We start from the raw sequence: 26240 nt of genomic DNA on the forward strand, positions 1-26240 counted from the left end.
TAGTATCTTTGATAGTGGGTTGGTGTATGTAATGTTCTCTTTAGATAGTGGGCGAGTATATAAGGTCTCGGTGAGTCGTCTTTGATAGTGGGGGAGTCTACTGTGTGTGAGGTTATAAGCATTTTCTTTCGATCGCTGGGGGACCGACAGTACGCGCGTGGGTTGGTGTGACTAGCGTGATCACATGCACCCTGCACCTGGTGGTCCTTGTGTCTCTGAGGGCGGTGGCGATGTACTCCGACAGACGCTTCTCCATCAGGGCCACGCGGATCCACGCCCGGCCCTGCGGACAGAGAGGTCAAAGGTCAATGACCGTCACTCAGGGGGACACCCCCGAAAGACTTTAAAACAGCCTTAAAACAACCTCATTTATATAGAATAGCCTTGGATACAGTGACGCTTACTTCTGAGCGGTTAAAAAAAAACATCATGTTAAATAAAGCGACGTCAAAGTAATTAAAAAGTAATTTCCTTAGAGCCACAGTACTCTACTCTAATATTTAAAATAAATATTTTAAATAAACCACTCCCCCCCCCCTTACCCCTTATAAATAGCATTAACTGGAATTCTTTCCATGGAACTCTATGTCTCTCCTTCACTGGGTAAAGATCTGGGCCAGATGGTACACTGGTACGCAGGCACACACAAATTCGAACACACACACACACACACAGACGCACAGACACAGACACACATGGAACGATGCAGTACACACACACACACACACACACACACACACACACACACACACACACACACACACACACACACACACACACACACACACACACACACACACACAGACACAGACAAACGCATGCACACACACACGCTGCTGCGTCAGTACTCGCCTTGGCCCGCGATGTGCAGATGTTCTCGATGTTCTCGATGCTGGCGATGCAGTTGTTCTGCACCTTGCTGCAGGCCAGCCTGATGTACTCCCAGAAGCTGCGCTGGCCATCCGAGCTGAACCAGCCTCCTGACCCTGCTCCGGAGAACATACAACCCACTCAGGACCACTACTACTGGGGGCCAAAGACCACCATAAGGACCCCCAGAACCAGGCCCCACTCAGGACCAGTTCTGGGGACCCCCATAACCAAGCCCCAGGCCCCAGCCTGAGTCACGTGACTCATCGTTGCTCTGGAGTCTGTCGTTGTTTAGTGCTGGAGCTAGGGGTAGGCGTTTTATTTAAGAAGCATTTTAGTCGTATTTGTTTAAATTATCTTTATAGCCGACGGTAATCATCAAACCTAATGCGCTCTGCCACCCCCAGCTTTACCTAGGGAGGGGTGTTTTGGTAACAAGGACTGTAATTTGTGCGTCAGCAGATTTGCAGAATAGTCAAATTATGTAACATATTATATAACCATTACATCATCTGTTCTCCTTTTGGGACAACACTCATCATTTTCTACATGGGTATCTATTTGCTGTTTCACCATCAAGATATATACAGTATATATATATATATGTATATATATATATATGCTATGTGGTACACCTTTGTATCTTTATTTTGTAATACTGCATTCAAATCTGTATGTTTAGTACCACATTTGTATCTGTATGTTGTAGTACCACATGCTACATCCCCGCCTACAGCGACACGATTGGTCAAAACAAACGTGAAGCGAAAGAGAGTGAAACGTCCCAGTCACCCCGATTTGACCTTGTCTGATTGGACGGCCTCCTAAATGAACCCGTACTGAACCGCTCTTCAGCTCGTCTGATTGGCCAGCTATATATATATATATATATATATATATATATATATATATATATATGTGTGTTGTAGTACCATATTCGTATCTGTATGTTGTACGTTCGTATCTGTGTGTTGTACGTTCGTATATATGTGTGTTGTACATTTAAATCTGTATGTTGTAGTACCACATTGGTATCTGTTGTCGTGCGTTGGTATCTGTAGGTTGTGTGTTGGTATCTGTAGGTTGTGTGTTGGTATCTGTAGGTTGTGTGTTGGTATCTGTTGTCGTGCGTTGGTATCTGTAGGTTGTGCGTTGGTATCTGTAGGTTGTGCGTTGGTATCTGTAGATTGTGCGTTGGTATCTGTTGTTGTGCGTTGGTATCTGTTGTTGTGCGTTGGTATCTGTTGTTGTGCGTTGGTATCTGTAGGTTGTGCGTTGGTATCTGTAGGTTGTGCGTTGGTATCTGTAGGTTGTGCGTTGGTATCTGTTGTTGTGCGTTGGTATCTGTAGGTTGTGTGTTGGTATCTGTAGGTTGTGCGTTGGTATCTGTAGGTTGTGCGTTGGTATCTGTAGGTCGTGCGTTGGTATCTGTTGTTGTGCGTTGGTATCTGTAGGTTGTGCGTTGGTATCTGTAGGTTGTGCGTTGGTATCTGTTGTTGTGCGTTGTTATCTGTAGGTTGTGCGTTGGTATCTGTAGGTCGTGCGTTGGTATCTGTTGTTGTGCGTTGGTATCTGTAGGTTGTGCGTTGGTATCTGTAGGTTGTGCGTTGGTATCTGTAGGTTGTGCGTTGGTATCTGTAGGTTGTGCGTTGGTATCTGTAGGTTGTGCGTTGGTATCTGTAGGTCGTGCGTTGGTATCTGTAGGTTGTGCGTTGGTATCTGTAGGTTGTGCGTTGGTATCTGTAGGTTGTGCGTTGGTATCTGTAGGTTGTACGTTGGTATCTGTAGGTTGTGCGTTGGTATCTGTAGGTTGTGCGTTGGTATCTGTAGGTTGTACGTTGGTATCTGTAGGTTGTGCGTTGGTATCTGTAGGTTGTGCGTTGGTATCTGTAGGTTGTGCGTTGGTATCTGTTGTTGTGCGTTGGTATCTGTAGGTTGTGCGTTGGTATCTGTAGGTTGTACGTTGGTATCTGTTGTTGTGCGTTGGTATCTGTAGGTTGTGCGTTGGTATCTGTAGGTTGTGCGTTGGTATCTGTAGGTTGTAGTACCTCTGAACCGGTGGCTGAGGATGTGCTCTAAGATGGCAGCGAAGTTGAGGAACTCCTCGGACGAGTCATCTATGGGCTCGGCTGTGTACTTCTCCAGCAGCGTCTTCACAGAGAATCTGAGAGCGGAGACAAGAACGGAAGTATATCAACACACACACCAAAGGGTCCGGGTTGCAGTTTGTATTTTTTGCATCGGCTGTAAGTGCAAAAGAACGGTATGCACTACAGTACTACAGTACCTAGCAGCAGCCGAAGACATCGAAGATATTTTCGATATCGGGCCATCTAATCATACTGATGTCACCCCAATTGTCCTGCCTGTACATTGTGTCCCTACACAATGTACCCCTTGACTCCTTTGGCAGCGTTGCCATGCCAACAATACAATCGACCCCCTTGTGTCAAGCCGGGGCAGATGACACGGGCAGCGGCGGCGGCGGCGGCGACGCTGTAGCCCGGGTCAACCCCGGCACCCGGCAGAAAGCCCTCTTAGCCTCCTGTCTTCCTAAAAAGAGCCACTCTAATCAAACAGTGACCCAATCACACACACGTCCACCCCGCCTCCCTCTCTCCGCGCTGCGGTCCGATCTATTTAGGACCGCCACTGCCACACTTTGAGCTTTTTTGATCTCGCATGCTCAGCCCACACCCAAGCACACTCCGTCGCCGGGGAGAGCATGCTAGCGGGCGCGTGCTAGCAGCAGCAGCCGCCAGGAGCCAGGAGCCAGGCTCTGCTGCGAGTGAGGGAGCGAGGAGAGAGGGCTGAGCCGCACGCCGCAAGCCTCCGCCTCCTCCATGGGCAACACCAGCATCACCGAGGGCAAGACGGCCGTCGCCTTGGGCAACACCTCCATCGCCAGGGGGAAGACCACCGTGTCGGTGGGCAAGTCCTCCATCTTCAGGGGAGTGACCACCACCTCCATGGGCGACTCCACCATCTCGCGGGAGAAGACCACAGTGGCTCTGGGCAGGGCCAGCTTCACCAGGGGCACCACCACCACCTCCTTCCGCAAGGCGCTTATGTCCAAGCGTCGGACGACCTAGATGAGCAGAGCGCCGGGAGCCAGGGCTAAGACGCCGCGGGCTGCAGCAGCGGCCGCGGTCGCCGCCGCCGCCGCCGCCGCCGCCGCCGCCGCCGCCGCCAAGCCCCCCAAAAAAAACTCAAAGGACGACGAATGGAAAACGGCATTCCTGTCGAGCAAGACCTCGTTCACCCGAGGCAAAGCCTCCCTCCTGAAAACTAAGTACGCCATCGCCTGGGGCAGATCCTCCGTGTCCTGGAGCCGCACCACCGTCACCCTGGGCAAGACCACCGTGGCGGTGGGCAAGACCTCCGTCACGCGCGGGGACACCACCAGCGCCCTCACCACGCTGACCTTCGGCCACGGCGCCAAGTCCGTGTCTGTGGTCAAGACTGTCCTCACCCGGGGCAAGGAGACGCACAGCAACGTCTACTGGGACTTTCACACGTGAACACATGTCTGAGGTTAATCAGTGTCCACAGGTCAGTACCAGCGGCACTGAGCCATCGCCCGCCGCCGTCGCCACCGCCGCGCCGGGCCACCTGTTACCAGCAGTGTGTGTGTGTGTGCGTCGCGTGCTTTACAGCGCAAGATAAAGATGTTGTGGGTTTGTGTGTGAAAATTGTTTGTATTTGTTTGCCCTTTGCGTCTGACTGTGGAGTGTGTGTTTTTCCATGTGGGACTGGGCGAGGTAGGAGGCAGCGCGTGTGCGGTTGGACACCGTCCTGTGAGTCGTCTGATATCGCAGAGATCTTTATTCAGATGTGATGGGGGGGAGGACATGCGTTGGCAGCCGGTGGTGTGAGGTGGAGGGGGGGGGGGGTGCTCATGTATGTGGAGACATGCGAGGGAGGCGCCATAGCTCTGGTCACCACATTGTTCTCCATGTTGGTCGTGTACAGTCAAATTAAACCAATCTCCATGTCTCCATATACCACTACTATACTGTGCCAAAGGGTCAGGGTGGTCTACGTGTGGCAGAACACACACAAATGCATCCTCGTAACAATTCTGTTGACTAGAGAAAAAACTACTACTTGAACCGTGAACTAGAAACCTGTGAAGAAGATAAGCAAAATGTAAGATGTAACCGTTATAAAATGTAACCATGCCTAAACACTGCTTCGCTTGGCTTGATTATTTTCTATTGATTTACACCAATGCTTTTTTAACATTGAATTAAGAGGAAATGACACAAAATGGGGAGTAAATAATGATTCAACAACGTTGCATTAAAATCAACAAGGACCAAAATCGTCCAATGTAAGCAACCACGCCCGTAATCAAAACTGAGCGCAACATTCTCCATCCGGGCTCAGGGAAACCTCGTTAAGTTCCCGGGTGCGCACCCATTCTGACCCCTTTTGATTTAAAAGCATATCCTTCGATACCACACAACCCTCCACACCAGAAGAGGCTGACTTTTATCAGGGGATGTGGGGCAAACAAAGGCACAGAGGAGGGTGATGTCACCACAGCTTGTCCCCCCTCCGACACACAATGTCCCCTTCAGCTGTTGTTGGTGTCGTCGTGGCCCCTGGGGGGGGGACAATCGCTGCCTCTGTCCCCCCCGTCCCCACGGCGAGGCAGTGGGCGCCTACGTCTGCCTCTGTCCATTCACGCGGACACATGGGTGGTATGTGGCCTTCGCCGGCCCACGTCGAGCTGCTCAACGAGGGCATTATGTGACCACGGTGGGCTGCAACCATCCAGCCGTAGAATCCTCGCAACGCTGCCCCGTCGCCGCCACCGCCAGCCCATTCGCCATTCCAGAGACCAGGGGGGGGGAAAGCAACAGAACTGCGAGCTCTGCATGAGTGTGCGATGCGCCACCGCGACGACTGAGCCCCAGACTCTGCCTCAACACCTGGGTCCGGACCGCCACCACCACCGCCACCACCACCAGTACCACCACCACCGCCGCCGCTGCCAGTACCACCACCAGTACCACCGCCGGCATAACCAGCTCCCCGGATGGGCAACACCAGCATCACAGAGGGCAAGACGGCCCTCTCGCTGGGGAACACGTCCATCATGAGGGGGAAGACCAAGATCGCCATGGGGAGCTCCTTCATCGCACGGGGCCGGAAGACCACATCCCTGGGGGCCTCCACCATCACCAGCGGGAAGACCAAGATCGCCCTGGGGGGCGCCTCGTTCAGCCGGGGGACCACCACCACGTCGTTCCGGAAAGCCTTCTTCCCGAAGCGAAAAGCCTCCAAGACCCTCTAGAGCAGAGGGTCCCGAGGGACAGGGAGGAGGGGAGGCCGGGAGTGGCGGTTTTGACGACACATAAGACGACGGGGACAAACAGGACGACGACGCCATCACAAGGGACATACAGACGCTACCGGGACGGCTGCCGAGGGCTCACCACTGCGGACTTCTGAAACTGGATTACGTTGTCATTGGGAACCTAGGCCCTTTTTTCAGATCATGCAGGAATTCTGAAGGAGACAGGTCAGTGTCATCGGAGCGTGCCCTGCCTCGTTGCAGAATGTAAGGGGTGACGGTGCAAAGTGTAGCTCCTCTGCTTAGGCCTTGCTCGTTGCGTCAGCGATAGTGATAGTGCGTGGTTGTCCCACGACTGAGGGATTAACTGGACAACACTGAGGAGACCAGCCCGTTAGGGGCTGTCATCATGTACAGACGAGAACCCACCAAAGCAAGATAATACTCTGAGTAGAAATGTGGGTATCTGTTTTTGTCTGCCTGCCTATGCACTCAAATGTCAAATGTCTTGCACAAATTGGCTTCAAGGGTACTTCACATTAAGTTGGCGCTAAAGTTGACAGCTCGTCCACATTAGGGCGTGACAGGGGAGGTGACATGTGTGTGTCACACCATCGGGATAAAGTTTCTTATCTGGTCTGATCTGCAAAGCGATTCCGACGCATGAACTCGATGCACGGCACCACGACGCCGTAGTGCACCCACGGTGACGTTTGCCGGAGGTGCGCTCACGCGGCGGGAGTGGGCGTCCCGAGGAGGAACGCCATACCGCCGATTGCTAATGAGTGTAGTGGCGCGGCGGCACGCTCGTGGTACGCTTTGACACCGAAAAACAACGACTCAACGACGCTTCTCACAGGCCTCTTTTGTCCGACCCCCCCTCGCCCGATCTCATTGGCTCGCGGCCAAGCCTACACTCTCTCCTCTTCAAATGCCTCTTGTTCCCATTGTTCCCCCGCTACACTCACAGGTCGGCGTGACTAGAGGCCTCCCTCTACGTCACGCCTTAGATATCCGCGTCTTAACTAAAGCTTACAAGACTAACAACAAACGTTTATTTTGTTTTGTTTGTTACTTTCGATCCATTCCTCTAATAATCTCGCCTTGACCACCTCACCTCTCAACCTCGCCTCACCCGCAAATTTTCCCAGATTCCAAGCCTGACGGCCCCCGTCCTCCTCCTCCTCCTCCATCACCTGCCCTCTCTCTGTAGTGCCACCACAAGCAGCTCCGTCCGATCAAGGACCAGCCACTGAACCAGGCTACACCACCCGCTGCTGCGATCAGGTCCAGCCTCATGCACCACCGTCTCTGTGGACTGGGGGGGGGGGGGGGGACATGTGAAGGACCAGCACTACGGGATCCATAAGAGTGATTTGTATCTGGAATACCACCAGAGTACGTCCAAACTAGTGCCGCGTTGCTTTGATGGAAATCGAATGGCCTTGATTGGTTTCTAGCCGATATCCAAAGAATGTGGAGAGGTTCAGAGCCCAGGGTGTGTCCCCCCCCCCGCCCACTCTGCCTGGGAATTAAAGGGGCGGGGCAAGTGTCTGTGTGGGTAAGCGTAAGTGTCAATGGGGTCATGTAGAAAAACATGGCCGGTAAAGGAGGGTGTTTTTGTGGATTGGGAAGACGTAGGAGCGACGAAGGGAAGACTGATCAGTGGATAAAACAAACCGCATCATGCAACGTGAGATGAAGTCCTGTTCACGGTGGTGGGGAAGAGGAATCGATGGCTGGTGGAGGAGAACTGATGTGCAAACAGTGACAGGTCTTTGAATGATAAAATGTACATCCGCCTACGATGTGATCCCAGAGACCTGATCTTGTTTTGGTCGAGGCACCGATGAGACATGAAGGCCGGGCAAAGGCAAACGTTCAGCCTTCAGTTCAGAACCGAGACATACAGTGCGACAGTTCAAGTCAAACATTAAAAAAGGGGGACGGCAGGCAAGTGAGAGAAGCAGATTCAGCCGAGTGAGGCGGGACTGTACTGCAGGAGAGAGGGAGAAATGCGGGGCGGGTGGGCAGGGGAGAGGCTCACTCAATCACTCAGTCTAGTGGGGAGAAGCATCTCAGAGCCATGTGAACCTGTGGCCCCAGTTTCACTTTTAGAACGTCCCGGTTGAAATTCTACCACCAGAGAGTCTGACTACTAGGAAAGCCTCTATTGAGTCAGAGCGAGAGCCCCCGCCGGCCTAACCCTGCTAACGTTGTGTTTGTTCACAGGACGGCGCTAGACACTAGACGGCCGCTGACGTCTCACTCATCTTGTTTATCTCTTTCTTAGGTTCCCTGTGACAACACCACCGTCGTTCGCCCAGTCATGGACCTCAGCATGAATAGCAGGAACAAAAAAAAAAAAAGGTGTTACTAACCCCGCACACACAACACACAACAAAACAACTCCCGCCGCACACACACAGATCACACACTAAAGCGCCGCTTGGGGGCCAGAGGCGAGGTTTAGCATTTCAGTGCTAAAGATTTCCCCCCCGGTTTAACCAAAGCTCCACATCAGATCTCCTCCTTTCACTCCCATCTCAGAAAAAAAATGCTAATTGAACAGGCATGTGAACAACAGCAGTATGCAACAGTGCAAACCCTGGCTCTGACTTGGGGGGACCGAAATTTTAAAAAGGTGTTGCCCGTAGCAACTGCATGAAGTGGTGGGAGATTATTTGTTATTCTTTTGGGTATGAGACATTTTACATGTGCTCACAGGCAGTATTGATTTTCTTCTTCTTCTTCTTCTTCTGCTGTTTCTTCTGCGGTCTGTATCATTCTAAGACCTTTGGAATGGTGCATATTTCTTTTAATTCTTCTTCTTTAATTCCTGGCACTTGTTTCCCAGTGCAACAACTTGTTTACAATGGCGTTGCAGATTCATAATGTGGACCCTCTTGTCACACAAATGTCCAGTACTGTATGTGTTTCACATTGCTATTGTTTTATTGATTTACTCTTGATAAGAAAAACGTGTGTTTTAGGTTTTATGGGATTACTGATCAGGGATCTGTCATGGGAGCGTAAAGTAGATCAACTATCCCAAATCAGTTAACGACTGCACGTCAGCAAACGCATTTAACGTTTGCTGACAAAGTCGTTAACTCATTTGGGAGATCTGAAAAATGGGACTGCAATCGCAGTACATCTTAGTTATAATCCCACAATATTAAACCACATAAAAGGCATTTAAAAAAACACAGGCGCTAGGCCGTAAATCCCCTGAAATGATCAAATCCAGTGAAGTGAAACGCAGGAGAAAGAATCCAGTATATCTACGTGTGTTGATGTTGTGTTAATGACTATAATAGTGGGGGGAAATCAATAGGTCTTATTCTATATTATGCGTACGTGTATTAGAGAACGCATTCGCCGTGTCTAACCCAGGACTAACGCAGGCCTAGCTGAGCTCTAGTCGACCCCTCTGAACAGCAGCACAGTCTCTGAGTGTAGCACCTGTGCACCACCGTGCTCCTCCTAAAAGCCATGGCTGCTCTATGCAAACACTGGGCCCCCCAGGCCCCCCGGACACTCTGCCCTGGCTCCACACGTCTGTCCGGCACACACACAGCAGCCCCCCTTGTGGATACTCGTGTCCATCTCCCAACCGAGACTCAAAGACAACACACGAAAATCGCACCCAAAACGAAATTGACTCCTTGAAGTGAACCCAAGCTACTGTCAGTGGAATGTGCTCGAGATGACGATGATGAAGAAGAAGGAGGAGGAGTGAGGGAGGGAGGGAGGGAGGGAGGGAGGGAGGCATGTTGTTGTACCAACTGCCCGGCGGCCATTTTGAGGGACAATGGCTGGGGGGGGGGGGGTAAGAGATGAGAGATGCATGGAGGGGGTGGTCTGAAAAAAAATCTAATCAATGTCATGTCCTTCTTTAAACCACGAAAAAAAAAGTGGAAGGAATTTGTGTATTTAAGCCTTACTGATGTTGAAAAAAAAATGCTTAATATTTATTTCAGTCTCTCTTGTCTTGTATACGTCTTCCTGTCTGTCCACGTGTTTTACATTAAAAAAAAAACTGCTCTAAGCCCGGTCAGTCCCTGAGAACAAACTGAACCGAATCGTTGTGCGTTTCCTAATCTGTTGTTTGTGTCTTGTGTCTGTTACGAGCGACCTTCGTGTTGAAGCCTGCTCAGTGTAATTCTGTGTTTTTCCGTTCCACTGTATGTGTAACTAAAGGCAAACCGTATCTTGGTCAGAGAGATATCGTAATAAAACAAACATGTGCTTTATCCTATCGTGTGTTTATTGTTTGTGACTGAGTCTCAAAATCGAGCTTTGAGCTATTTGTCGTTTTGCCTCAAGGTGTTCACAACGCACAAGTCAGCAGCACAACACAACGTCAACAACACAAACCCACCGCCTTGAGCGGACCGCCGTCCAACATCATCGACAAAGTGCTGCCCATGACATCACTTCCATGGCAATAAACACAGTTCCCTTGACAACCGGGCGAGAATACTTGAGCTCTTCTTGGTAACAACAGTAGGCAAATACATTAGCAGGGGTTTACATTCCAGCATGGAAAAGCCCCTCCTGGTTTATGATCCAGTGTGAACACAGCACAACGCTGAAGCCGTGGGCCACAGAGATGATAATTAGCCCCAAAGCCTCCACACTGCACTGGGAAAACAATGACAAGGCTGTGGGCCAACCTACAGCCAGCGCTACTGCTGCCAACGCAACCACAACCACAATCACAGCTCACAGCTCACACTTGTGGTCTTCAGGGCCTGAGCGTGAGGGGGCACGTTACACAGGAGGACAGCCCGGCATTGTGCTAGCTACATTTCACACTTGTAAGACATTGTAGAGCGTGCAGAGCATGTGTAGATGCATGTGAATAGAGGGCTGATGTCAGAATGGGGTCTATTATTGTCTTTTGGGGGCAGCTATGTTATTCACATCCTACAATAAGAAAAAGTACAAAAATAAAAAGATATGTAATAGTTAAGCATCAGCTAGGATGGCTCTTGCAGATCAAGGCATGTGTATGGGCAGATGATATCTGCATTGTGTGTGTATGGCCCTTGTGACATGAACAACCAGTATTGAGTGTGACAGATGAATATGATTAACATAACAAACAAGATCAAATAGCTTCGGCTTTCGATTGTGTGTCACATCAACTCCCCCCACTCCCTGCATCTCGGATCACCGCCACCACCACCACCACCAGAGCCTCCATTCATTTCTTTCAATGTCCTTGTCCGGAGAGGAAAAAAAAGAAAGAAAAAAAAAGGCCAGAGTCAGCGGCAGGTCTCGGGGAGGGTAACTCAGCATCTTATTAACCCCCTCGGCCCGGATGTGCCGCCGGTTATTAACGACGATCACGACATACAACGCTCTTCAGCTCAAAGTCGTGCCTTCAACATGCAAGGCCCAGATAAACACGGGAGAATATACGCCTCGTAGCACCGACCACGGATGTGATGACGCGGGGGTACCTGAAGGTGAAAACGCACCTGCAGCCTCAGAGATAGCATAGCAACCAATAGCCACCCCGGATCACCACGGACGACAATACCAAACTAACATCTGCGACGGTGACATCGCTTACATCCCAAACAGACGCGCTAACATTATCTCCCCCATGCAATGTGAAATATATCGAAGCATCACTTCCCTGACCCATCCCTTGGTGACCACGGAGCGGTACGGGGTGGTGGTGGGGGGTGGGGAGGTGGTGGTGGTGGCAGGGCTGGCACTCAGACAAGCGAGGAGATGATGAGGCGAAACGGCCTAGTGTACCTGCAGACCGTGATCAGGTTCTTGCGCTCCACACAGACGCTTCGCGTAGACGCTTTTTTCGATGTCAGCCCCATAGCCATTTCTGTTTGGATGGAGACCGATGCCTTTCATCAGAGGGTTCGGAGCCCGACGGAGTCCCAGTGCTGCACAAGGACTCCTCCCTCCACCGCGGCCCTGGATCGGAGGATAAATATCCGGTGCCCTCTGCGGGGAAGGGAAGAGATGCTGAGGAGAGGAGAGGGCAGGAGGAGGAGGAGGAGGGCATCAGACCAACGACGTAAACATCGGGAGCGGGGTCGAGTTTGACTCCCCGATCACGAATCGCTGAGCTGCATGCATGGGTTCTGTGCCCCTGGTTTGGCTCACGGTTTTTCCTTTTTTTCTCCCCCAAAAAATACGTCAGATCCCCGAAATCGCCTTTTGTGCGGTTTATCAAAAACAGTCAATCTCAGCCTGCAAGAATGAATGAAAGTGTACCTGTTTTGTTTTTTTAATGTATTGAAAAGTTATAATTGAGTCCACGAGTAAGTATGTTGCAATAAAGGGATTTAAAAATATAATAAATGGGATGTCATTTCAATGGTTCGCCAGCAGGGGGCGCAGCGCCTCAACGGAGAGCGCCTCGCCTCTAGTCCGCCAGGGGTCGCTGATGGGCGGTGGACCTTTGGACATGAACAACCAGTATTACATGATATATGTACATTATACGTGTTACATATTAACATGATTAACATAATAAACAACCTAAAATACCTTTGTCTTTAAATCTCGGAGCACTGAAAGGGACTTATATATCGAAATAATAAATGTGGTGTAATTCCCATTGTCAGCCAGCAGGTAGCGCAGCGCCTCACCGAGGAGGTAGGCTCGCTTCAAGGACGCCAGGGGTCGCTGTTGCACCGAGGAGCGGTTCGCCTCCAGGCCGCCAGGGGGCGCTGTTTCCCCGCTGCAGTTTGTTTGTTTGTGAGCCAGTGTTTGGAAGATGGCGGATCCAGAGGTGCCTGAAGCTAAGCCTACTTGCAGTTTTATCTTTAAAAAGTCTACAAAGAAATTCGCCGGGCGAAAGAGGAGAGCCAGCAACAGCGACAAAGGTACGTAAAATACGGTTCAACTCGTTTTAAAGTAGAAGTGACAGTCGGTCTGTTCTGCAGAGCCTAGCCATGCACCACTATGTATTACACCACTGTTATCATTATGGTCACATGTGGCTGACCTAAAGGCATTAAAGTGTTTCTGTGTGTGTGTTTATTTCAGATGGCAGCAGCGAGGAGGAGAGAAACAACGTGGTGCGAAGAGAAAAGAAAGACGCCAAAGTCAATCCCATGGTTCAGAGAGTAAGATGCACTGTTACTAACGTGGCTCACTGATTTGTCGTGGTGATGGAGGTTGTCCTGTTCTTGTGCTGATGATGTCTTCTTCCTCCTGCAGACCAAGAAGGTCGAGAAGGAAGCCGTCTCCTCCAGCGACGATGAGGAGGCGAAGGAGAAGAAGATAACCGTGGCTTACAAGTCGACCCGCTCAGCAGTGAGTTGGATTTTGTTCATACGGATCATTCATAAAGTCCTCGGACGTCAAAAGCATTTATTATTGTCTGTGTGTATGTCTAGGTGTTGGATCTTTACATGTCTTCACTGCATGTCATGACGGGTCACTTGCTGGCTTTTCTTTCTGCTGTAATAAATGTACTGTAATGTTGAATAATTATTTTTAGACTAGGGAAACATAAAATCTAGCATCATACTAAACTGGCAACAGAAGGATAATCCAAGCGGTCCGCATTATGAAGAGGGATGCGGCCATGGCTGGACTATAGACTAATTAAATGAATAAATCTCCCCTTGTTCTTTCATCCTCCCACCCTCCCCCTCCCCCTCTACCCACGGGGACTCGTCTGACTAGAAACCCGAGGGTCCTGACGACATGGGGGCCACGGCGATCTACGAGCTGGACACGGAGAAAGACAAGGACCACCAGGCCATCTTCGAACGCAGTCAGAAAGTGCAGGAGGTGAGAGTCTCTATGGTCACAGAGACACACCCGCTCCTCTCAGTTTTACTTTGTTAAACTACGGCTGAATGCATTGATGCATTGACCTATTCTTCTTTTTCAAAGCAAAAGAAGGGTCAAGTGTGTTTTATGTCTCCGCTAATGCATAAAAAAATGTAATCCTGTCTGGGCTTTAAAACAACAGAAATGTGATGTGTATTTGGTGTATTTACTAATTCCGTCAGAGATGAAAATCAACTGTTGTGTATCATTTATTTTTTATCACTAATAAACCGTTGTCCCGCGACCAGGAGCTGACCGGCAAAGAGGACGACAAGATCTACCGAGGCATCAACAACTACACCAAGTTTATCAAGCCCAAAGACACGACCATGGGCAACGCCTCGTCCGGCATGGTCAGGTGGGTGGCAGCAGCACACACGCGCGTTCTGATATGAATATACAACGTCTGTGTGTGACGTCCTCCAGACCCGGGCCGGTGGGGCGAATATTAAATATTTAATGTGCTGTGTTTCTATAAGGGTTGATTGAAAATGTGTCGCAATAGTTTGAATGAATATATTATAGATGAAGATTAATTAATGAATGGATTTCTGTCAACTTAGTAAAGGGACACTTGTGGTTCCAGTTCTAGTGAATGGATTCTCAATTGCAATTGCAACCTTGCACAAAGCTAGGCTGGCAAGCTAGTTTTGTGTTCTTAAACTATAATCGTTATTATTATATAATTATATATAATCGTTATATAATTATATCGTTAAAATGTATTATAGTTTCACAGGACATGCAAACCAAGTCCTCAGAACTGGTGTGTATGTGGTTCATATACACCTAATGTGTTTGAGTTTGGATTATAATCCGGAAGATTCTCTCACCCCCCCCCTCCCTCCCCAGGAAGGGACCAATCAGAGCTCCGGAGCACCTGAGGGCGACGGTGCGGTGGGACTACCAGCCGGACATCTGCAAGGACTACAAGGAGACCGGCTTCTGTGGCTTCGGCGGTGAGGAGGCAGGGCTTTTACTTTGAAATCGACCATCGCGTATTAAAACGGACGCATCCCTGAACTCCTTCTTTTGTGTCGTGTTTTCCTTCCGTTCAACAGACAGCTGCAAGTTCCTCCACGACCGCTCGGACTACAAACACGGCTGGCAGATCGAGAGGGAGATGGAGGAGGGCCGCTACGGGGCCAACGGTATGCTCCTCAAGGGCCCCCCCTCGCATGGCTCTTAATTAATTAACTGACTGAGATAAAAGTGTTGACTTTTAATTGGTTCCTGTGATTCTAGACGAGGAGAACTACGAGGTGAGCAGCGACGAAGAGGACCTTCCCTTTAAGTGCTTCATCTGCAGGGGCTCCTTCAAGAACCCCATCATCACCAAGTGAGTCGTGGCTCCTTTAAGATATTCAACACTCTGGTACTTACACTTGCGTGGGTACGCTTTCAGAACGGGTTTAGTCTGCAACCGCTCAGTCCACTAGACCGACGTACAGCTCAATTAACTTACAAGTGGAAATAACTTACAAGTGGTGGTCTTCGCTGATCATTGAAATCACCTGTAGTATGCTTACTGTGTGCAACAGTACGTACTACTAGCTGTGATTTGGAACGCAGCCATACTCTCCTGCCCGACCCCGCTGTGTTAAAAGTATTTGATTTGGAACGCAGCCTAAGTCTCTCCTGTGTTCCAGGTGCCGCCACTACTTCTGTGAGACCTGCGCGCTGCAGCATTACCGCAAGTCTCAGCGCTGCTACGTGTGCAACACCCAGACCAACGGCGTCTTCAACCCCGCTAAAGGTGAGCCATGACCACCCCCCCCCCCCAACCTCCCACCTCCCATGCATGGGGTCAACACACCGAGAATCAGGGATGAACGACAAATGTTCCCGTTTGTTTCAGAGCTGATGGCGAAGATCCAGAAACAGCAGGCCTTACTGGACCAGCCGCCCTCCGAGGAGGAAGACTAGCCCCCGCGTCCATGTTTCCCCTTCGCTCCCCCCCCCCTTTTGTGTTCCGTCTGTATGTCTGTACCCGTCTGTCCTCGTGACTGTTTTTGAATAAAATAATATTTTTCCGATAAGCAACTGCCTCGTTTACTGAACCGAAGGATTGAAGGGGAACCGTTTTCAGTTTGTTTTTTTACACATTTTTAATGAACAAGTGAACTTTTTTCCCGGTGTGACATTTAGCAAAAAACATTCTTTGACTTTTTTCTTCTTCTGAAGTGTACTGTACATGCGAACCAGAAAACCAAAAACGAGCACCATAGTGACATTCACGTTTGACGTATGCGACACGGCATTCATGAAACGCACGCCGTCCCTCCTCCAACGCCCCGGCGCGGGACGGCGTGCGTTGTAACAGACGGGCTCCCCATCGTGGATCCGCGCGGTGAGAGGAAAATACTGGAGAACGAACCGGAGCTCCGCTGTAAACGAGTAGTGAGCCCTAACCGGGCCGATGCTAAGACCAGGAGTGTCTCGCCCCACACACACACACACACACACCGCAGAGTCTATAAGTGCAGAAAGCGATTAGCCGATAAGAGGTAGCGTACGCCCTCCGAGCAGTCGGCAGCCTTGTCTGACGACGCCGTTCTTCTTCGTGAGCCTCCTCAAACCTAAGACTGAGCCGCCTCTTAACACTTAAAGCCTCCGCTATCGAACCAGGAGCGCTGGGTGAGGAGCGGGGTCTACATGGACCACCCCCCCCCCCCTCCCAGTAGAGCAGGAATACATCGAAGACGGAGGTCTTCTCCTCGACAGTTCACCGTAGTAGAATTATGTACATCAGAAAAAAAAATAGTTTCAACCCGGGGACCCGGTTGAAAACGAGGCTGATCCGGGACCAGCGCCCCCGGGTCGTCGTCGTCCATGCGTCTGCGTCTGGTTCCGGTTCCTCGGCGCTGGTCAGAAGTCCCAGTCGTCCACCTCCAGGTGGCTGAGGCCCGACTCCAGGCCGGCCAGCCCCGCCGAGGAGTCCTGGGCCTGGGGGCCGTCGAAGGAGGTGATGGGCGTCAGCGGCCGGAAGAGTTCGGGCAGAGCCTCCGACGGACGCCTCTTGATCTGGGGCGAAGATTTTAAATTAATTTTAATTCTTTTATTTTGAAAATAAACTGATAGCGGTAGCTGAGAGTAGTGGGTTGTGTCATACGTGTGCAATACACACCTGCTTGAAGAAGGGATGGCCTATGAGCGTGGTGGCAGACGGTCTGAAAGAGAGAGGGGTATATTTTTTATAATCACGTTTATTTGTACAATCTGTACGAAAAAAAAAAAACAGGTGGTACACCAATCAGCAGGACTTTATCGCAAATCTCGGAGAGAAAATGAATCCTAGATTTTGTGCATTACTGTCGCCAACTAGTGGCTGGAAACACAACTAGTTTGATGTGCCCCACAGACTCACTGTGTGCCTCCAGGCTACACATCCTCCCAGCCCCCCCCCTCCTCCTCCTCCTCCTCCTCCTCCTCCTCCTCCTCCTCCTCCTCCTCCCCTTCAGAGTCTCCTCCTCCCCTTTTCAGTCTCCTCCTCCCCTTTTCAGTCTCCTCCTCCTATCTCCTCCACCCCCTCCCAGAGTCTCCTCCTCCTCCTCCTCCTCCTCCTCCTACCCTTCCAAGTCTCCTCCTCTCTCCTCCACCCTTCCCCTCCACTCCGCCCCCCCAGGGGGCTGCCCTCACCCTCCCCCTCCCCTCCCCTCCGCCCCCCGGGGGGGGGGCTGCCCTCACCTCTTCTCCGGTTCCCGCTGCAGGCAGAGCTCCACGAAGGCGTGGAACTGGGGCGACAGGGTGCGGCTGTAGGGGTGGCCCCCCGCGGAGGAGGAGGCCGTCGACGGGTCCCCGTTGGAGTGGCGGGCCCCGCAGGCCCCGGGGCCCTCGCAGATCCCCGAGTCGGCCCCCGAGCGCGAGGGCTTCATGGACAGCTCCTCCGGGGGGATGGTGGTGGTGTCCAGCAGGCAGGGCACCGTCCCGTTCAGCTTCTCCAGGAGCATCTGACACAGGGGGCGGGATAGTGGGGGTGAGGTGGGTTTAGCAGGGGTTAGGTGGGGTTAAGTGTGGTCAGATGTGGGGTTAGGTGGGGTTAAGTGTGGTCAGATGTGGGGTTAGGTGTGGTCAGGTGTGGGGTTAGGTGGGGTTAGATGTGAGGTTAGGTGGGGTCAGATGTGGGGTTAGGTGGGGTTAAGTGTGGTTAGATGTGAGGTTAAGTGTGGTCAGATGTGGGGTTAGGTGTGGTTAGGTGTGGTTAGATGTGAGGTTAGGTGTAGGTTAAAGGTGGTAAGTTGTAGTCCGGTGGGGTTAGTTGGTGCCAGTCCAGCCCATGGCCCTCCCTTCTCTCCCTGCCTCCCCCTCTGTACATTAATCTACACCCTAGTGATTATTTCCAGCACACAACACCGCTGGAGTACAGAGAAAGCCCTATGGAGGTCAAAAACACCTTTTCTTGGTTATGTACAAAATATATCATAAGCACATAATCACTGTTGAGAAATATGTGACGAAACTACACAAGTGAACAACATGTTCAACATTGTATTAAACAAAGTATTGTGAATTGTACATTTAAAAAAAGACAACAAATGACAACATTTCACATGTTGAACTCACAGTGACGGGTAAATGCTGTGACCACATGAGATGTGTGGGTTGTTACCGACACAGCAGTGACCTCTATATGACCTCTATATGACCTCTACAGCCATAGAAAGGGAAAAGCAACGTCTGCTTCTGCTCACCTGTGTGGCGGGCATGTCCTTGAAGGGCACGTGTCCGTTGGCCAGCTCACAGGCCGTGATGCCCAGGCTGTAGATGTCTGAGCGGAAGTCGTAGCCCTGGAGGTTCTGCAGAGGAAGGGAAACGACACAAACGCTCACAAGACCGGTCACCTGCTCACACTCACCTCTTCAATCTCAGCTTTTATGTTATTCTCTTATACTTTTTCCCCATAAATGTTATTGGTGTGTGTGTGTGTGTGTGTGTGTGTGTGTGTGTGTGTGTGTGTGTGTGTGTGTGTGTGTGTGTGTGTGTGTGTGTGTGTGTGTGTGTGTGTGTGTGTGTGTGTGTGTGTGTGTGTGTGTGTGTGTGTGTCTTCTCTAGATTTCTTCCTTGCTAATAAAGGGAGTTTTATCTTGCCCTCTGGGGGGGGGGCTAGGATCAGGGGGGTGTCATACAAATATGACCTGTTAAGCCCTTTGACACTGTACCTGTGATTAAGGGCTACACTAATAAAATCGAATTGAATTTAATACTTTGTCAAAAACAAAGAATGTATGTTGGGAGCTACAAGCATTCAGAGGACAGCTGCTTTGTGTTTGTGTGGCGGTGCCGTGTGTCTCCTCCAGCGGTGCCGGGTGAGAACGGGGGGAGAGGAGAGGGGGGGTCATCCAGTACCTGCTGCAGCACCTCGGGGCTGAGCCAGGGCAGGACCTTGACGCTGTAGGGGGGGAAGTCGTGGACCACCTTGGCCCGCTGGCCGTGGCGGATGAGGCTGAAGATGCTCCTCAGGCCCGACATGCACACCTGGCCGTCGGCCGCGATCAGCACGTGGCTGGCCTTCACACTCCTGGAACCACACACGCACACACAGGCACACGCGGACACACACACACACACACACGGACACACGCAGACAAACATATACACACAGACACAAAGACACAGACAAACATATACACACAGACAGAGACACAAAGACAGAGACAAACATATACACACGCAGGCACACAGACACACACATGTACACACACACACAAAGACAAACACACACACACACACACACACACACACACACACACACACACACACACACACACACACACACACACACACACACACACACACACACACACACACACACACACACACACACACACGCTTAGATACCCTTCCTCTCCTCTCAGCTCCCTGGTCAGGGGCAGCACCCACGGGGGGTGCTGCCAGGCCGTTCCCTACCGGTGCACGTAGCCCATGTGGTGGATGTACTCCAGCGCTCTGAGCATGCCCAGCAGGATGTAGGCGATGGCCAGCTCGCTCATGCCGTCCATGAAGTGGGAGCTGATGAGGTCTCGGGCGGAGCCTGGTGTACGAGCGAACGGAACAACAAAGTGATGCAGTGGAGAATAGTTTAGTAGTTTAATAATAGAATCGTTTTGGGAACTGAGAGCACAGTCATGCAGAATGCGCTTCCGTTGGATGTCTAAAGTTTCTAGTTTTTAATCTCTTTTATATAATCAATATAATAGAGATGTTATTGTCCTGTTTATTGTAATGCCTTTTCAAATGCATCAGTTACAGCCGCAGTTTCTGCCCAACTTAAACCTGCCATTTGAAAAATTTCAACTCAACAACAAATATTCCTAACAGGTTGTAGGGCAAACTGATTGCTTCAACATTAATATGAGGCAATCAGTATCACAACGTCCGTTCTGTTCAACAGCTTCCACTGCGCTGCCCTGCTGAACTTTTCCACTTGGAAACTAGTCGATCCACCAACCCGCTCATTGATTGGCGTGACGTTTGTCTATTCCTCACCATAGGCCATGAAGGGGTTTATAATCCACAGCTCGTTTTGGGCTATGAAGATGCTCCTGTAGGGGAGAATACTGGGGTGGTGGAACAGCTTGGACACCAGCAGCTCCCCCTGCAGCAGCCGACAACAACGGGAAGAGGAAGAGGAAGACGACACAACAGGAAGAGGGAGACGACGCAACGTGTTACAGCTCAGCTTTACGCTATTAACCTTGAAGCGGGGAAATAAACAGGATGATGAAAGTGTGAAAGTAGTGGAAACACTGCTCAGTGACTTGGAAGAGAGGAGTACATGGGTTAGGTGAGGCTGTGCTGTGATGGAGGAGGAGTCTAGAAGGAGGAGAGGGAGGTGCAAGAGGGACCGACCTGCAGGAAGGCCACCATCTCATTGGTGCAGGACTCCAGGGCGATGCGGCGGATGGCCACGTGTTCCCCGGTGGGCTTGTAGCGGGCCAGGTTCACGGTCATCAGGTCCTCCAGGCCCTGGCCTGACACACACACACAATTTTTTACTATTTTATGCACTATTGTGTTACATCTCTACCACTTTATTTCCTACTGCATTAAAAAACGCCTGTGTGCATCGAAAAGCATGCATTTAAAAAAATAAAACACACATGCAACTTCTGCAATCAAACAATCACAGCCTTTACGGAAGAGGCATCGACAATCACAGTGAAAAACTAAATTGAACGCCTGACATGGATTCTAACACATCATATGTGTCTGCATGCGCACGGGGGGCGTCTGTCTCCCTCCCTCCCTCCCTCCCAGCTCACCGATGACGGTCAACAGCTCGTAGGCGGTGCTGTCGGGCTGGAACGTGGCCATGGTGTCCCAGCGGGGGAGGGAGGTCAGACTGCCCCTGCTGTCCTCATGGGCCTGTGCGGCGGGGGGGGAGAGAGAGGGGGGGTCAGAGCTGCCGTCCGGGGCCGGGCCTGAAGGCTAAAACGCGGGCTCAGGCTCAGTAAGGCATGTGGTCGGAACCAAAGCGCGGGACACAGATACGGTTCTGTGCTGCATACTGCTGGGAGGCAGAGCTGGGCAATATATAGCGACAATGGTGGGGGTGACATGGTGGTGGATGGGCGATAGTATTGTGTAACGCTAACCGCTGAGAGAAGCGGTCGTTTCTGTGGATAGGATGCCGACACTCGCATTGAACAGCAAGGGGTGCACGACATTGGTTCACGAGATAATTGATCTGCCAAGGCTTCATATCAATAGAAACGAGTTAATAACGTCTGGTGTCATTTCACCGCGAGGATATTGGATGTATATATTGCCCAGCAGTACTTCATGGAGCAAGACAAATATAAAGTTGAATCCTATGTTACCTGGAAACACTCGGTTGATGTTGTGTCCAATATGACATGCAGGTTTAATGGTCGTTCGACAACATGGAAACGTGTGTGTGTGTGTGTGCTTGTGAATGTGTGTTTGTGAGTGTGAGACACAGTGCACTTTCCAAAGACAACACGGTGTTAACGGTGTTAACACAAAATTGTAGTGGAACATCAAATCACGAATGGTGAACTACATCACGTAGGGTTAAAGACAATAAATGCTGTTACAAACTGTATGCCAATAGTACCATCTTTGAGTAGGAGATGAATGTGACCTATGATAATGCTAATAAGTGAGTTCAGCGTGTGGGGATCTTAAGACTATTTCAAGGCGTGGTATTTGCCTTTTTTATACTGTCCAGTGTTGTTGTTTTTTACTGTGGAAACTTTCTCAGACAAACCAAACAATTCAGCAGCAGCCCTGACATCCACTCCATCTATTTTAATGGACTGTGTATGCAAACTTTACTGTGGATAATATACACATATTTACATGGGTCAAGTGCATCAGCAGTCAGTGGAACATCTCCTTATTTGCCTCGACATTGTTCTATTCCTGCAGCTCCGATGTCGGAGAACAGTGCCATGGAAATCAGAAAGGGGCGTGCAGCGCTTTGCTGGAGCACAGTGAAAGATGAGCCGTCTACGGTGGACACCGCACAGGCCCGGGACATCGGTGCGATAATAGACCGCCGAAAACCACGTTAATATACAAGCATATCATTAATAAAAGACAAACACGTCAGAGTTTCTCTCTGTGGCCATACGGAGTAAGTAGAGAGTCGATATTAACACCATTATGACATCAAGAGAACTGTTTTGTCTTTGAGCAATATTTGGGGTCTGGAGTTGTACTCTGTGGTCTGGAGATAGACCCAGGGTCCACGCGGGTGAATGTAAGCTCTGTTACGGCCCGGATCTGGTTTCTCCTTCAGTCCGATTTAAAAAGCAAACCTTTCTGCCAAGACGTGGTTCATGTTGTTGTTGATCGCGTGTGGGACAGTACTCTCTCGTTTAAAGGGAATAGCGTGAGAGTGTCGGTGGTGCATGCTACGTGGTCCTTACATTGTTGTGAACAATTCAATTTCTCACATTCTAACCAGTACATCAAAGCCCTGCTAAAAACAACAAACAATAACAATTCAAAACGATAACATAAATTACTCTAGCTAATCATTGTTATTGTTTATCCCCTCTGACACCCGTCACTGCCATCGCTGGCCCCCTCGCACCCCATTCTACCATCTCTACATCTGGCCAATCAGAAGTCTCCCTAAATGAAGAGGCGGGACTTCCTCCTGGAGGCATTCGCCTTAAGTCAGAAGCTCATGCATGAAGGTGCCACAGCATTGAGAATGGTGAGTTGTACCACATACACAACACACACGAATGCGTACATTAGTACATACACACAATAGAGGTTACACTGCATGATGGGCACACATTCACGCATGCACGTGGAGGAGGGGTGAGGAAGCCGTGGCCACAGTGGCCACACTTACTTTCCTGAGGGAGAATCCCTGAGCTTGCTCTGGGATAGAAAAGCCCACATCAATGACATCAGAACACCCAACAAATAAAACAAACAGGAATAGTTTTTGGTTTAGCATCTGTGAGTGTCTACGGGAGGTCAACTAGAGCTTTAGGATTAGTCTGCACCTTGTGCTTTTATAAAATAATGTTTTAAGGGGAAAGCAGACAATAGCAAGAGTTGGCCAACACTGTGAAATTAAAGTGGACACTTATTTGCATGTCAGGAGTTACAACTTTATCCTTGCAGCCATAGTGTATTTGCGGCTATGAAAATGGTTCAATCTGCGGGGCCCAAGTAATGTGAATGATTACTTTGTTAAAGCTCTTGATTCATGTTGTTTCCTGATTCAGTATGATGTAATGAATCGGACAGAGCAAAGCAGGGACATGATGAATCAAACCTGCGTCGCAGCATGCAGCCGTGCTCTGCACAGAACAGCAGGGGAATGGAAATGAGGCAAAGCTTGCACAAAGAATAGGCCAGCCGATGACATATTTCTGTACGCCTAACCTTGACAATAGGTTAGGTTACAATATTAATTTCCCCATCATCTTATTTTGGTACAAAAATACCACGTGTATAATTTGTTGAACCTACTATATGTACACTACGATAAGCTTGTAAAAACATTTAAGAAATACATATCATAGTCATTATTCCAACTACCATTGTATTGGATTTACTCATTCATTGCATTGCCCTAGAAACTAAATAGTTATAGAGGGTGCTGTATCAAATATTGTGTATTAATTATCATTAGTATATCATTCTGTGTATAGAAATAAATGTGTTAAAAAAATACCTTAATGTGCAAAGCAAATGCATACAGTATGTCAATAGGACTCCAGCACATGCCATCAATAAACTACAACTTGATTTGAAAGATATGATAACCAACAGCCAACAAAGGAGGAACAAAAAGCAGCCACACATTTGAGCCCAGATTTCTCCCCAATATTGGCAATAAGGGTTACTGCATATGGACATATGGTTGAATGGAAATAAAACCGCTCCAGCCAAAATGCTTGCACTAGATGTTGCATTAAAGAGCAAAGAAAATAATAATTCTTTGGAGGTAATTTGTGTTAAGTTAAGAGGTACACTCTTCAGTAAACGTGTGTTCTATGTGCAATGTGGTGGTTATAATACAATACTTAATGAGGCAGTCAATTGTAACCTGGCTTGCATTGAAACCTCACCTCCAAATAACTCCAAATCGCTCAGGCTCTCCACACTCAATTTTTCTGTTACCCAACGCTGACAGACAGACAGACAGAAGGTGAAACACACACATGGAAAAAGAGAGAAAACACAGTACAATGAGGGAAGGCCGCACAAAACCGTCGCCACATTTGAAACCCTGATCCAAAGACCACACAGCTTGAAGATGATTTGTCCACATTTAGAAAATTAACACGGTAACATCCAATGTAAATAACCTGGTAAGGACACCAGTTGGTTTGGGTGTGATGGTGACAAATGCTCTGCTGAAGCATGAGAGAGTAGGAAATCATTTGTGTTGACAAGCAACATTCCAGATCAACTTACAAGAAAAGACATGGATCCGGTTGACTGTGAAACCTATAGTTTCAAAAACTCATCCGGAGAATATCTGCAGAGAAAAGTATAACCACCGTGAAACAGAAAAGTTGATTTTTGTAGAATTCACTCTGACCCTTTAAAACATACACAATAAAGACTGCTTGAGATGAGATAGCTGGCACTGAAATGCATTATTGATTCAAGTGTAGAAATATATTGGGACATGTGGGGGATAGGAAATGTTGAATTCAGAGGTATCATATAAATGCCCCCTCGTCAGCTCTCCTAATATCACTAATGTTATGACGAAATCAAATTACATTTCAGAGGGCTTGTACGTTCTGACGTCACAACTTAATGGCCGCCGCCATTTTGGAAGCACAGGAACATTGACATGTTAGTTATTGTGTTGATGTTTTTTTGGGGGTCGCTGTTTAGTTAATGATCTCGAAATGAGTTGTATGTGTTATGTTAACACATTGTTGTGGTCGAAACTGCGACACTGTTTGAACATGAGAAATCCGGCCAAACTATCTCTTCATCACCTGGGTGACGTTATATTCACGTTGATTTAAGATCTGACAGACAGCACACTACTACAACTCTCTCGAGTCCTCTCAAAATGGCGGAGCAGCACCGCCGCCACCAAAACATCCCATGATGCATTCCGATGTACAAGCCCTATGCATGCACCTAATTCGTGTTCATTAACGGCTTACACGTCAATGGGTGCAAACAATACGTTAAATCTAGTTATACAGCTGTACAGATACGAACCTGACGATGCGATGCGTGTCTGTTGCCCTCTCCTCGATGCTGTGGTCCACATCTGACGATGTGGTCCGAGAACCTCACCCACACTGTCCCTGGACACACAGGGCAGAAACTGTTTAAATAACTTAAAAATATATATATTATTATTATTAACTCCAGGGCTCGGGGTTTAAAGATACGGTGCATCGAAATCTCCCGTGTGGTTTAAAGTGCGGCTACCGCCAAACGTTAGCTAGCTGTAGATCACATTGTCGTCCGCGAAAACGAAATATTTTCGACCCACCGACTACATACATACCTGGGATGCACTACTCGCAGCGATATCCGTTCGGGGCTCTCGCATTAAAATGATAAGTGTATAATAAAGCGTGTTTGCGGATGATAGAGCACTAGGGGGCCATCGCTCCTGGACGTGTTGACAGTCCCGCGACGCGCTCGCTCTGATTGGCGCCGCGGCCGGGGTTGCCAGATTGGTCCGATATCCAGCCCTATCTGGCAACGCCTGGCACACTGGAACGGGGAAATAACGTCGAGGAAAAAAAAAAAAAAACCGACACACTGCCAC

At 49.5% G+C, this 26240-nt stretch overlaps 4 protein-coding genes and 1 long non-coding RNA gene across 10 annotated transcripts in view; 3 read left to right on the top strand and 2 right to left on the bottom strand.

The window, feature by feature from the left end:
- Positions 1-12033, bottom strand: part of rundc3aa (RUN domain containing 3Aa) — a gene marked incomplete at its 3' end in the record, with an annotated part of 18068 nt that extends 6035 nt beyond the window's left edge. Inside the window, exons 1-4 of one of the 3 annotated variants that reach the window (XM_084488910.1) lie at positions 11948-12033; positions 2919-3034; positions 853-986; positions 198-283 (exon numbers count right to left, since the gene is read on the bottom strand). In XM_084488910.1, the coding sequence (XP_084345036.1) occupies positions 198-283; positions 853-986; positions 2919-3034; positions 11948-12027 (416 nt within the window). In that variant the 5' untranslated portion in view covers positions 12028-12033. Of the gene's footprint in view, positions 1-197; positions 284-852; positions 1011-2906; positions 3035-11947 lie in introns of all 3 variants that reach the window. The other 2 variants (XM_084488908.1, XM_084488909.1) reach the window with 2 other exon arrangements.
- On the top strand, positions 3714-3962 carry zwi (zwilling; the record flags this gene model as incomplete). The annotated part of the gene is made up of 1 exon (XM_084488134.1): positions 3714-3962. The coding sequence occupies one exon, from the start codon at positions 3714-3716 to the stop codon at positions 3960-3962; it is 249 nt and encodes an 82-aa protein (XP_084344260.1).
- Positions 5719-9893, top strand: LOC311415410. The gene is made up of 2 exons (XR_014679519.1): positions 5719-6400; positions 8466-9893. It is a non-coding gene; the product is annotated as an uncharacterized lncRNA (long non-coding RNA).
- Positions 12034-12927: 894 nt separating the features above from the next.
- rnf113a (ring finger protein 113A) lies at positions 12928-15970 on the top strand. The gene is made up of 10 exons (XM_084488862.1): positions 12928-13038; positions 13202-13281; positions 13376-13471; positions 13847-13954; positions 14245-14354; positions 14849-14955; positions 15058-15147; positions 15242-15335; positions 15646-15752; positions 15855-15970. The coding sequence occupies exons 1-10, from the start codon at positions 12930-12932 to the stop codon at positions 15920-15922; spliced, it is 969 nt and encodes a 322-aa protein (XP_084344988.1). The 5' UTR covers positions 12928-12929; the 3' UTR covers positions 15923-15970.
- A 124-nt stretch (positions 15971-16094) lies between these two features.
- strada (STE20 related adaptor alpha) lies at positions 16095-26133 on the bottom strand. 4 transcript variants are annotated; one of them, XM_084477743.1, is made up of 14 exons: positions 25974-26133; positions 25679-25767; positions 24908-24971; positions 24559-24616; positions 23328-23356; positions 21259-21361; positions 20846-20967; positions 20483-20591; positions 19904-20027; positions 19343-19514; positions 18688-18792; positions 17684-17946; positions 17124-17166; positions 16095-17020 (listed from the first exon to the last, which is right to left on the bottom strand). In XM_084477743.1, exons 3-14 carry the CDS (start codon positions 24917-24919, stop codon positions 16865-16867), a joined length of 1296 nt encoding a protein of 431 aa, XP_084333869.1. In that variant the 5' UTR covers positions 24920-24971; positions 25679-25767; positions 25974-26133; the 3' UTR covers positions 16095-16864. The 4 variants fall into 4 exon arrangements, with proteins under 4 accessions (XP_084333869.1, XP_084333871.1, XP_084333870.1 ...); XM_084477745.1 differs by lacking the exon at positions 23328-23356 and having other exon boundaries at positions 16096-17020; XM_084477744.1 differs by lacking the exons at positions 23328-23356; positions 24559-24616 and having other exon boundaries at positions 16096-17020.
- Positions 26134-26240: the final 107 nt, after the last annotated feature.

Source organism: Micromesistius poutassou (genome assembly GCF_964030765.1).
Source record: "Micromesistius poutassou genome assembly, chromosome: 1".
In the NCBI taxonomy this organism is placed as follows: domain Eukaryota; kingdom Metazoa; phylum Chordata; class Actinopteri; order Gadiformes; family Gadidae; genus Micromesistius; species Micromesistius poutassou.

Coding starts and splice junctions, on each gene's coding strand:
- rnf113a (XM_084488862.1), top strand. CDS start 12,930: ATGGCGGATCCAGAGGTGCCTGAAGCTAAGCCTACTTGCAGTTTTATC. Junction 13,282..13,375: donor TCAATCCCATGGTTCAGAGA/GTAAGATGCACT, acceptor TTCCTCCTGCAG/ACCAAGAAGGTCGAGAAGGA. Junction 15,148..15,241: donor GGGCCGCTACGGGGCCAACG/GTATGCTCCTCA, acceptor CTGTGATTCTAG/ACGAGGAGAACTACGAGGTG.
- strada (XM_084477743.1), bottom strand. Junction 20,968..21,258: donor CGAGCTGTTGACCGTCATCG/GTGAGCTGGGAG, acceptor TGTGTGTGTCAG/GCCAGGGCCTGGAGGACCTG. Junction 19,515..19,903: donor CACATGGGCTACGTGCACCG/GTAGGGAACGGC, acceptor GTGTGGTTCCAG/GAGTGTGAAGGCCAGCCACG.